The sequence below is a fragment of the Perognathus longimembris genome, chromosome 2 (genome assembly GCF_023159225.1).
Source record: "Perognathus longimembris pacificus isolate PPM17 chromosome 2, ASM2315922v1, whole genome shotgun sequence".
Classification (NCBI taxonomy): Eukaryota; Metazoa; Chordata; class Mammalia; order Rodentia; family Heteromyidae; genus Perognathus; species Perognathus longimembris.
In genome coordinates this window covers 145058701-145070876 of record NC_063162.1, presented here as the reverse complement: position 1 = coordinate 145070876, position 12176 = coordinate 145058701, and the positions used below count along the sequence as shown (strand labels likewise).

General features: G+C 40.8%; 1 protein-coding gene across 1 annotated transcript in view; it reads right to left on the bottom strand.

Moving 5' to 3' along the window:
- Positions 1-12176, bottom strand: part of LOC125345669 (probable maltase-glucoamylase 2) — a 64326-nt gene that overhangs the window by 30463 nt on the left and 21687 nt on the right. Inside the window, exons 15-23 of the mRNA XM_048337722.1 lie at positions 8965-9136; positions 7949-8065; positions 7141-7295; positions 6916-7000; positions 5944-6000; positions 4613-4737; positions 3765-3853; positions 2879-2928; positions 233-400 (exon numbers count right to left, since the gene is read on the bottom strand). Coding sequence (XP_048193679.1) covers positions 233-400; positions 2879-2928; positions 3765-3853; positions 4613-4737; positions 5944-6000; positions 6916-7000; positions 7141-7295; positions 7949-8065; positions 8965-9136 — 1018 coding nt within the window. The remainder of the gene's footprint in view (positions 1-232; positions 401-2878; positions 2929-3764; positions 3854-4612; positions 4738-5943; positions 6001-6915; positions 7001-7140; positions 7296-7948; positions 8066-8964; positions 9137-12176) is intronic.

The following is a 12176-nucleotide window of genomic DNA, read 5'->3' as shown; positions in this document are numbered from 1 at the left end:
AATTGAAATTGAAATTCAAGGAAAATAGTGTGTTCCCTTATGGTACTAACTCTTGCTATTTCCTTTAAAGCCTAATGCATACAAAATAGGCAGGTCTATATCACGTTTCCTCCACATCATCCTGTAATGTGGATTTCCCAATACGCTCTGAGTGCACAAAAGAGCAAGAGAGGATCAGCTGTCAGTATCTGAGGCCAGGGCTTTTCTCAATGGCAATGGAACAATCTCTCACCTTTTTTGAAGAGCTGTATACAACACTTGAAATAGATGTGGCAGCATTATTAACTACAACAGTAAGATCAAATGGTTCTTTATCCATCCCCAAGATTCTGATATTGGTGAACATCAAATTGTCAGGGTCCGTGTAATTATTATATATAATCTTTGCCTGCAGGCGGTTCTAGGGAGGAAAAGTCGTTTTAGAAACTGTGTCCTTTGCAGTCAACATCTGCTTCTGAGATCTAAGACGTTTCATTTTTCTCTGTGGTTCTGAAGGTGACTGTCCCCAAGGAATATACTAGCTCAGAAGCAATACCCTAAATTCTAGTGTGATATTTCCAGGTTGCTTTGGTTTACTGATTCTTTTGTGATTCTGTTATCCTCATGAGATAACCCTAAATGACAGAACCTTGAAGTCATTACAATGCAAACAGAGACAGAAGCACGTACAGAAACACACTGGCTCACAGTGGTGTGTGTCAGTAACTTCACATGTGAAACTACCCCAATCACTTTTTATTTCTATTTTAGCAATAATGATAAAAGCTCAATGAAGGCTTCTTCTATGCCAGACACTGTGCTAAGTATTCTACATACATCATAATCCTCTCAGCAGGCTGGGGTTGAAAGTATAATTGCTTCCATTTTCAAATGAGCATACAAAAACACAGACAAATCAATTAACTTATTTAAGAAACCATTGTTGGAAAATAAAAACCTAAGCTAGCAAAGAGAAAGGTGGAACTGAACATTGAAAGGAAAAAGACATTTAGATGAAGACAAAAACAGAGCGCCACACAATAAACCCAACTGATTCTTAGCAGAGGTAAAAGCAGCACAGTGGAGAAAGAACAAATGTTTCAACAAAGAGTGTGACAGCAACTGCATGCACATAGGCAAAAGAAATTAAAATAAATATGGTATCTTAACATAAGGAGTTCAAAAGAAACTAAAGACTTATATGTAGGAGTTGAAGCTATAAAATAATTAGAAAAATGTTGGAGAAAGTACTGAAGATCTAGGGCCAGGGAAACACTTCTTACACCAAAAAGTATAGTCCACAAGAGAGGAAACAAAGAAAGTCAGAGGCTGATCAAAATTGCAAGCTTTTGCTTTGTGAGCGCCTGTGTAAAGAGGATGGAAAAGAAAGCCTACAAACAGAAGACAACACTTATAAATCACATGTTCCACAAAAGACGGGTATCCAAAACATGTAAAACTTCCCTGAACTGAAGAGTTGTGTGAAATCCCAACAATCCCTTCAAAAACAGGCAAAGGATTGAATGCCATTTTATCTAAGAAAACATACAAAGGGCGGCTAGGCCTATGCAAAGAGTTCCTATAGGATGAGCTATGGGAGAAATATAAATGTAAGCCATGGTCCCCAGTATCACACACTGAAAATCAGTGGAAACATCAAATGCTGATAATGAGGCAGAGATGAATACTTACTCCTATACTGCTGGTAGTGCAGCCAGTCAGGAAAATAGGATGAAAGTTTCTTTTAAAAACTAAATATGGATCATATAAGATCAAGGCACTGGACTCTCAGCACTAGTGTCAGAGAAATGAAAATCCATGTGCCTACCAGAATATGTGCGTGAATGTCCATAACAGACAGATCTTATTTAGGATGGCTTATGACTGGAATCATCCAAGAGTGTCTTTATCAAATGAAAGGTTGGCCAAAAGGATGGGCCTCCATAACTTGCAAGGCTCCACCTCAGCAAAAAGATAGAAAATGCAATTGGAAGAACGATGGAGAAATTGTGCTGAATGCAATGTCCAGTCCTCAAGGTCACACACACTGAGTGGTCCCAGTTACACAGCATTCTTAAAAGGACATAATTACAGAAATGAGAGCAGATTTTTCCACCTAACAAGGGACAGGAACAGGAGGCAAATGAATAGGAATATGAAAAGTAAAGGGGACAGATCTTTGTGTGTTCGTTACCTTAATAGGATCAACACCAGTACTAGAGCTATGAACATTAGCACAGGTGTTCACATTCGGGGAAGCTGTATAAAGCATACGCAGAAACTGTACAGTTTATTAGCACCTTTAATGAGCTCACAGTTAGCATTCTAATTTTGAACAGTAGGAATGTATAAGGAAAGAAAAATAGGTATTCTGACAAAAAAAAATCTGCCTATATGTCCTCACACTTCTAAGAATTTTCTCTCCCATTGTATGCTAGCCTTTGGTTTTCCTCCCTCTCAGTCTCTTGGGAAACAGAGATGAGGTAAGGCCTGATCTGTATCCGACCTTTGGAAACCCTCACTTGAGCCTACTCCCAAAGATAAGTTTTAGGGTTAGACATGAAAAAGAGAACCTCAAAAAGGACTTTGCACGCATCACGCTCTCCTACTCGCCCTGAGTACCACACTCCTGAGTAAAGACTCATCATGGAAGTCAGAATGCATGAAACCTCCAACACATGACTTTTTTTTTCTAGGATAAAACTCCACAATTTCTGCACAGAACTCACACTAAAGTTCTAAATGTTCACACATCTAACGGCGATTAAACACTTTCATGTTAACTTGAACCCTCTGTGGGATCTTCCTAGTCAAAGACAGCTCCTGTTTCACATAGCTGTGCTTGGGTAATCTCAGCAAAGGCACGGGAAACCCAGTGTTTCTCAAGGCCAGTACTTACAGACGCCACGGAGAAATCATACAGGATGTAATTCTTTCCAGTTACAGCATCTGAAAGGGAAAAACGTAGATCTATTGTCAATTACAGGAGGCAGAGGGGCTACGGGACCATGTTCTACTCTGGAATAGTTTTGCATTTAATTCTTCGCATCCAAGTCTTGCCTGTTGTAACTCACATTACAATTATTTCCATGCACATTGTGTCTATCCTGCTAGACTACAGGCTCCACAAGGCCAATGTTTATGTGACATTTATCTCTATATCTTATGCATATAGTGTAATAATAAAGCAATAAATAACAAGTATTTAATATAGTTAAACATATAATATAATAACATATAATATAAATATATTTAAATATATCATTTAGTGCTATTTAATGTTTATTAATAATTTTAAATTCTATTAGGCAAAGGTTTTTTTTAATTTTTTATTATCAAACTGATGTACAGAGAGGTTACAGTTTCATACGTTAGGCATTGGATACATTTCTTGTACTGTTAAAGGTTTTTTAAAACAGTCCATCTAAAAGTTTATGTGATGTTCATCTGAGGTTCATCTGAGAATCTCACAGTGGAAGCATTCTACACAAACTCTATACTTCTGCCTCAGTGGTACTTTCCAAAGTTATTAACAAAGCACATTGCTTGGTATGAATAATGACTACATGTAAACTAAATGCAATGGTGTCTATTGCATGAATAACATTTACGTTACACACTTGGAAGTCTATTTTAATTCATTGTACTTGACGAACAAGACCTTTAGGATGAGTTGCAACTCATCAGCTCTAAGCTAGAATAATCACTACTAGGAGCAGCATTTGCGGGGGCAGGCTTTGATGATTAACTTTCACCCAAAACCCCATCTCCCCTGAGGAATCTACCTTTAGACACGCCATCATCCCAGTACAGCTCCCCCTTTGCTTCTCTCTTATAATCCAAGGCAACAATGAGTCCCAGGGAATTCTTCCGGCTGAGAAAAGCAATGCTCAGGTTCAGAGGACATGGCATTGTCTTCTAAAGTCCCCCAGGACTGGTGCCCCAGCATCTACTCCAGAACCAGAGGAGATATCATCCTTGTGTAGGGAGACGAGGATTGTGCATGTGTGGACAGCAGAATGTAGTGGAGTGAGCACAGGAAGAACGGAAGAGAACAGAAGTTCCTGCTGAGATCTGGGGTCTGTAATCATTTACCATGGTGCCAGGGGTCAACTAAGTATAACACCACACACATCAGCATTATTATGAATCCTCATAATGATGTTTAAAAAACTTCTGTCTTCCCTAGTTTACCAAAAACAAGTGCATACACAGAGAAGTAAGTTTCCCAGGGTAAACGCACCCAGTATATATATTATAGAACCAGGAGTCAGCTCAAACTCTTTTTTTCTCTGCAGTCTGACCTCTCAAGCTCCAGGCTACGCTGACTTCCCCATGATCACCATCACCTCCTCTTCAATTAGCATTCCTTCTTGTCTTAGAAAAGGGTAACTTCTGACCACAGCTATTATTGTGATTGCTTTGATTGCTCTCATGATCCCATTTAATTTGTGAATCACTAGAGAAACATAAAGGAATTGAAGACGCCGCATGCACCTGCTGTTAAATGAGGGTTCCAAAGCAAATTAGGTACAATTCTGAATGGAGAGGAAAATTTCTGAGTGGATGTATTTTCCCTTGGCCCAATTGGCTCTCAGACCCTGTTTGTGTCTTCATAATGCCAGAGCATTACCTGGTGTCTGTGGTTGTATTTGGCTCCTGGGTAGGAAATATGCAGCCCCCTCGAAGGTGAAGCCCTATCCTATCACCAGGAAACTTCATATCCACAAATTGCTTCCTCCATTGGATGGCTTCTCCCTAATCAAAGGAGAAAAAAAGACCAGACGATAAACTGGACCGGCAAGGAAGGACCCTGGAGATCATTCAGTTCAGTTGCCACATTAAAAAAAAAATAAGGGGCTGGGGATATGGCCTAGTGGCAAGAGAGCTTGCCTCGTATACATGAGGCCCTGGGTTCGATTCCCCAGCACCACATATACAGAAAACGGCCAGAAGTGGCGCTGTGGCTCAAGTGGCAGAGTGCTAGCCTTGAGCAAAAGGAAGCCAGGGACAGTGCTCAGGCCCTGAGTCTAAGGCCCAGGACTGGCCATAAAAAAAAAAAAAAATAATAAGAGGAAGTGATTTTATTTCCCAAGGTGCCTAGGTAGTAGAGAACAGAGCTGAGAATCCAACTTCTACTCTTCTGTACCTGGTACTATACTATGTGCTGGAGACCCTATTGGAAGGCAGTAGAAACTGTAACAGATGGGCCCTAATTGGAAGTTTTAGGTGATGGAGCAATGTTCCCTTGAAGGGAATTACTGGACCCTGGTCTCTTCCTTCCTTCTCTCTGGCATTTCCTGGACACAACTGAGTAGTTTTGCTCTACCATAAGCCTACACCAAAGGCCAAAACCAATGGAGCCAGCTGATCCTGAAGGACAACTTCTAAAACTGAATGCCTAGGCACCCTTTTTCTTTGGATGCATTGGTAACTGTTGCCTGGAAAGCTAACTCCACAACTTAGCTTGAATTCTCTGTTATCACAAGGACCAAAAACTAGCACAACAGTAACCAGATTGAGACAGCAAAATTTTCACAAATCTACTCCAGCTATACCATAAACGTACACTGGAAAAGTCATCTACTATGGTGTGAATGTTCGTGTCCCTCTAATATTCCTATGTTGGAACCCAATGCAACAGTATTAAGGGGATGAGACCTTTAGGTAATTAAGTCACAGAATCTCAGGAAGAGTCTACCATCAGTGAAGTAGTAGTCAGCCCACTTCAGATACCAAATCTGCCAGTGCCTTTTTTTGACTTCCATTGTCTGTAAGTTATCCTGTGTAAGGTATTGTATTAAACCATCCCTAATGGACAGATAGCCCTTACAGAAAAGTACCCACAATCAACTCAACATAAAACCTGTACTTGTATCCAGCCCTCAGTTCCAAAGTCTGCTGGCTTAGAATTACCCTATGCTAGAGGCAGGGCTCAGAGACAGATGGGGATACTTTACTTACTGTCTCATAATTATACCAGATTGCATCTGGGATGTATGCTTTCACTAGGTCAATGCCCTGAGGAAAGAAGAACAGTTAATACAATCATTGTCCTTTACAGTTGCTGAAACACTTTTTACTGCCTGAGGTATCCAAACAAGTCTACAAGACAGTTGGGATCATCTGATTGTACTGAAGTGCACAGAAACTCCGAGAGACTGAGCAGTGTGTTCAAAGCCAAGCTGTTACCTAGAAATGAATTTCCTTTAGTTTCAACATTCCTTTCTTTCTAGAAACAGAGGCAGTTTGTTCTGTGAGTCATGCCACCTGGCAGTTGGGAGGAGCGTGGGGCCACTCAGGCCTGCAACAGATCATTTCAGCTAGGTCCCTGATGAGTTAGCACGCTCTGTCACCAGATGATGTGCTGATATTCCAGCCCACAGAGCCTTGGCCATGTGCACATTGCCAATCTTCTGTCTTTTCACGTTGATCATTACAATCCTGAGTGTTTCAACCCACTTCTCCACTCACTCCTGCCCGAATCACACTTAAGTGTGTTGCACAGGGTGTTCATATATGGGCATCCTTCTTCCTTCTCTGCTTCACATCTATTCTTTCCTTCTGACTCAACCTCAAGAGTAATCCCCTCTGGAAAACAAGAGGCATGCAAGTGTACCTGCATACACACATACACACACACACACACACACACACACACACACTATAGAATAATCAAGGCTCATATCAGTGCTAGGTCATAGGGTTTATAAATACAGGTTGTAAAGCAATTTTATAACATGGAAATTTTTTTTTACTTGATGGGGTATTAGGAAAAAGAATTCTTATTTTTCTGATTTCTAAGTATTCATTTATTTCTAAATATTCCTTTATGTTTCTATTGAAATGTAATTCATAGGCACTCCAGATCTAGCTTATCCAGCTTATCCAAGACAACTGCAATATCCCACCCCATTGTTCAGGTGTCAAACATACTTCATACAGAACTGGGGTGATGAGAAGTCCAGACCCCCATAAGAACTGCTCGTGTATGTCCCACGTGGCTGGGTCCTGGTAGAACCTAGGAAACAGAACCCAGGGAGGTAAGTGAGATTTCCAATCTGAGCCAACCACGCATTACGTAGGCTAGCTGACCTTGTCACCAAAAAGGTCAAGTGAACTTGTGATCTAAGGAAAGTCTTTGAGGATCAAGAAACTCACTCATGCACCAGGGGCCTTGCTACGGTGTCCCCCCGAGTGTGAGCACGGTAGAAGAGGGTGTAGAGGTAGGGCAGGAGGGAGTAGCGGATGTTCAGATAATGTATGGACGAGTTCAACAACAGCGAGTCATCACCAAAGGCAGCGGGGTCCTGATCCTAGAAGGGAGTGGAAACCATGACTGAACGTTTCTTGCTATCATACTTTTTAAAAGTTTTCTTTTGATAAGGAGCCACCCCAAATGAACATAACTATATTCTCCAACTGGCTCTGCTCTTTCATTTTATGGTTGAGAAAACACTTGTGAAGATCACATGACCTTCCCACTGTGGTATTACAAGCGATTCAGTTTCCTGTGTGTGTGTGTGTGTGTGTGTGTGTGTGTGTGTGTGTGTGTGTGTGTGTGTGTGTGTGTGTTTCTGGAAGTTCTGAGGTTTGAACTCAGGTCCTTGTATTTGCTAGGCTGGTATTCCACCATTTGATCCATGCTTCTAAAGCCCTGTTTTTTTGCTTGACACTTTGGTGATATTAAAACTACTCAATGAATGTTGAAAGGGGTGACACTGGTGAAGATACATTGTATTCATAAACTGCTTTGCTAAACGGCAACTCCTTTGTACAACTACTACACATCTCTTTCCTCACAATCTCACCCAAGTAGATAATCTACTTTTAGGCTCCTCACCCAAGATTTCCCTAGCTTCCTTCTTCAGCTAGCACCAACCTGTAGGATTTTTCTTGAACCCCTTTGTTGAGGACAAGTAGATGTTACAATCAAGGAGTTTCCATCACTTGTCTTGGAGGCCCTTACCATGTACTCTGGCCCATTGTGGTTCCTTGATAGTGGATAAAATGCTCCAAGCTGCATCCACCTTGTACAGAGTATTTCTGTCACATTATTTGTATAACCACAGATGTTGGCGCCAACCTGGGAATCAGTACACACACAGGCACAACCGTCACAGAGAGAAGCAAAGACACTGACTACAGACCTACACAGTAACAGAAGAGAGAATCAGGCATTGCCCTCATTCCATGTTTCAAGAGATCTCAGTGGGAAGTGGCGCTGTGGCTCAAGTGGTAGAGCGCTAGCCTTGAGCTCAGGGACAGCAGTTAGGCCCAGAGTTCAAGCCCATGACTGACAAGGAAATAAAAAAAAAGAAACACTATCAAGAGATCTCAGTGCCCAGCAAATAAAAGAAACAGAGAATGAACAGAGAGAACTGACAGTATAGCTTAAGCTCTTATATCTAGGAGTTTTCTTCATTATGCTGTTCCCAATTTGATATCTTCCAATTCACTGATGCTGTCCTGATGGAATTTCTCTGATTTTAAGCATTTTATGCATGGTATTTCTTTCCTACCTCCAAAGATTTCATGGAAGACCACCCATGAATAACATTTTTTGATCATCTCTTCAGTGAGCAGCTCATAACACACACAGAAATCAATGTTTCCAGTACACATTACAATGTGACATGTCATCCTTTGCTTTTCTTTCTATTTGTTTTCCTTCATTCCTTCCTTCCTTTCTTTTTTCCTTTTCTTTCTTTTGCCTACAACTGGGGCCTGAACTCTGAATTTCACCCTTGTTTGGCTGGTGCTCTACCACTTGAGCCACGCCTCCTGCCCTTCTATGTGCTGATTATATTGGTGATGGAATCTAGTAAACTTTTCTGTCCAGGTTGGCTTCAAACTGCCATCCTCCAGATCTCTACTTCCTGAATCATTAGGATTATCATCATGAACCACCAGCGTCGAGCACACCTTAGTTTTACAAACATCCTCAAAGACCATCAGTGGAAAGAGGTTAGGAATGAGGCTCACCATTGGGATGCCAAACAGGTTGAACTCCAGGATACTGGGAATAGACCATCGGAGGTCATCCCAGGTGGCCACATTGTCCCCTAACCAGTGACCAGCAAACCTGCCAGAGCCAGCAAAAGTAGACCGGGATAAGATGAAGCTTCTTTTATTGGAGAAGATCTTCCCCATGGCACTGAAAAGTAACACAGCCCATTGAATATGAGGTGAGCTATGAGCATCCAGAACTCACCTCTGCCTAGGAAGCATGGGATTCTCCGCCAAACTGGAAAAACAACAACAAGAAAGCACACTGAAAAGTATCAGAACCCAGATTTCCACACTGCTTGCCATGTTCAGAAGTTTGTTGTGGTTTTTTTCCCCCCATCTTCTAGGTAAAGTTTCTGATCTCCTATTAGATAGTACAAACCCCGATTTCTGTTCCCCAAAAGCATTTCTCCAACTTCCTGTCCTAATTGTGTTTCCTACCTCTTGGTAAAAAAGATCTGGTTTTGATGAGGCCCATTTAATGGACAATGTATTATGATCATTCATGGAGTTGTTGGACCCATCTTTTCCTCTAGACAATATTTTTCTAACATCCCTTGCTATCCAGACATAACCCTGCTTAGCAGAACACCAATTCAGATTGGGATTCTGTGTCTCCTCTCCTCCTTCACACAAACAAGCAAATACTCTACCTTTTCTTACCACTGGTTGGAAGCTAATTGCACCCTACCATCAGGGATCATGAAAGAAACACATAAAGAGTAAAACTGAAACCAGAATGGAGATATCTCAGGTTAAAGTTGAAAGGAGATCATTATGGTGACACTGATTAGATAACACTGGCTGTTCCTGGTTTAGAGAAAAGACTTGACTGAGAGCCAGATCCATACGGTTCTCCTATCCCCCACATCTGGCCTATCCATAATCAGTTCATGATTGTGAGGAGGAGCTGGCCTTCATCACCTTTTGGCAAGACAGAGGGGAATTGGACTCTCTGGTTAGCTTAGTAGCCAGTTTCCCAAAACCAAGCTCTCACTTAAGGTTGAATCAAACCTTCATCAGACCTGCAGCTTCAGTTATTCTGATGTTGATATCTCCTAGTAAAAATCTTACCTGACCACACCAGAAAAGGTAGTGTCAACCACCATTTATCCAGAAGTAGTTACTGGGTAACTTATCAATCGCTGTTAGAATATAGTAACCAAACTCAAGCAATGAAGTAATTTGGAATTCTCCCTCCTTTAATCATTCCTTATTCTGAACATTTATTTATTCTCTCTCCTGCCTCTTACTTTGGGAAGCATATCAGAATAGGAAGGGACTACTGTAAACAACAGTTCAATTCTCTCATATAAATGACCAGGTAGTTTAAGTCTTATTTATCTAGCTTATTCCCTAGAAAAGGCAGTATGAGCAAAAGAGAAGACAATAAAGAGAAGATAACAAAATCATATTTTGGTCTCCTTTACTTTTACGAGAAGCAAATGTATACATTTTCTGAACAAGGACACTCGCTTCCTTAGACAGTGCAACATCATGCAAAGTTATGAGGGAACATAGGGTTGAAAATCCACACCCAATCTCTGCCTCTGATTCGTCAGGTCTCCGCCCTACCCTTGGCTTTCTCAAGATAGACATTTGGTCTACAAACATGCCTTCAAGGAACATGTTCATCAAACTGAGCATATGGGGTGAGTTTTCCCTCAAAGAGCTTAAAATTGAGTAAGAAACAAATGGCCACCTAAAACTTATGACATAATAATGTTGCAAATTAAATATATTGCAATATACAAATAGAACACAAAGGAGAATCTTTTCCTGTTAGGAAGATCCCACAGTTAAAATTTTAGGTGAAGTTCTAGAAGAAAGTTGCCCTTATTCAGAGAAATGAGTACACAAAAGACGTAGAAAAATGCATAAAGAATGAGAAGAGTTTGAACTTGGGAATAGCAAGTTAGTCTATATAACCAGGGAATAACATTTGCACAAGTGGCAAAGACATAAGAAAGTTGATTATGAAACACTGTACAAGTTTTACTAAGGGGATTAGATTTTTATTATACAAAAAGAGCAAGCTACAAATAATTTTACACTGGGGAAATAAATGAGAAACCATGTACATTTGAAAGATCACTTTGCAGGCAATGAAGAATAGTAGTGTTTTTTAATTTTTAACATGCATTTGGTATGTACAAAGGTCTTGGTGAAACAAAGAGTTGGACTCCCCATGGTCTAAGCTGAGACCCAAGATGCCACACTTTAATATATTTCCTGGTATAACATTATGTAGTTGGTCCTTAAATCACACTTTGAGGCGAGTTGTTGTTTTTTTTAATGCCAGTCCTGGGGCTTGAACTCAGGACCAGAGCACTGTCCTTGTTATTTTTGTTTGTTGTTTTTTTTGTTTTGTTTTGTTTGCTCAAGGCTAGTACTCTACCACTTGAGCCCCAGTGCCATTTCTGGCTTTTTCTGTGTATGTGGTGCTGAGGAGTCAAACCCAGGGCTTCATGTATATGAGGAGAGCACTTTACCACTAGGCCATATTCCCAGCCCTTAAATCACACTTTGAAAAGGTAGTAGGTGGTAAATGATTTAGAGATAAGGCTAAAGTCAGAGAGACTGGCCGTAAGCTAAATGTAATAACTTACCTGAGAGATGATGACAATTTTAATTAAGAAATGAATATGGAGACAAGTACCAGTGGCTCACACCTGTAATCCTAGCTACTCAGGAAGTTGAGATCTGAGGATCATGGTTCAAGTGGTTCAAAGCCAGCCCAGGCAGGAAAGTCTTTGAAGACTCTTATTTCCAAAAAACTACTGAGAAAAGTCCAGAAGTGATGCTGTGGCTCAAGTGGTAGAGCACTTGCCTTGAGTACAAAAAGGCTCAGGAACACGTTCAGGCCCTGAGTTCAAGCCCCCTGACAGACAAAAAAATGAAATGAATATGGAAAAAAATAGGAGATGGTGATAGTTAGGTATCAAATGTAGTCTGGAAAGGATCACGATTTGATTTCACATAGAATCATAAAAGAAACAAAGGGTGATGGGAAGTCTCTCACTTCAGTCTGGGAGACAGAGACGGTGTCACTATCAAACAAGATAAGGACTCCAAGAACTTCAAGAATAATTAGCCAGAGTGTGGAAGTTAGCTAATAAAAAGTAGCAGTATGTGAGGTACTATCAACTACCCAAGCAAAAGAGGTCAAAAAGAGTGAGGTGCTAAGG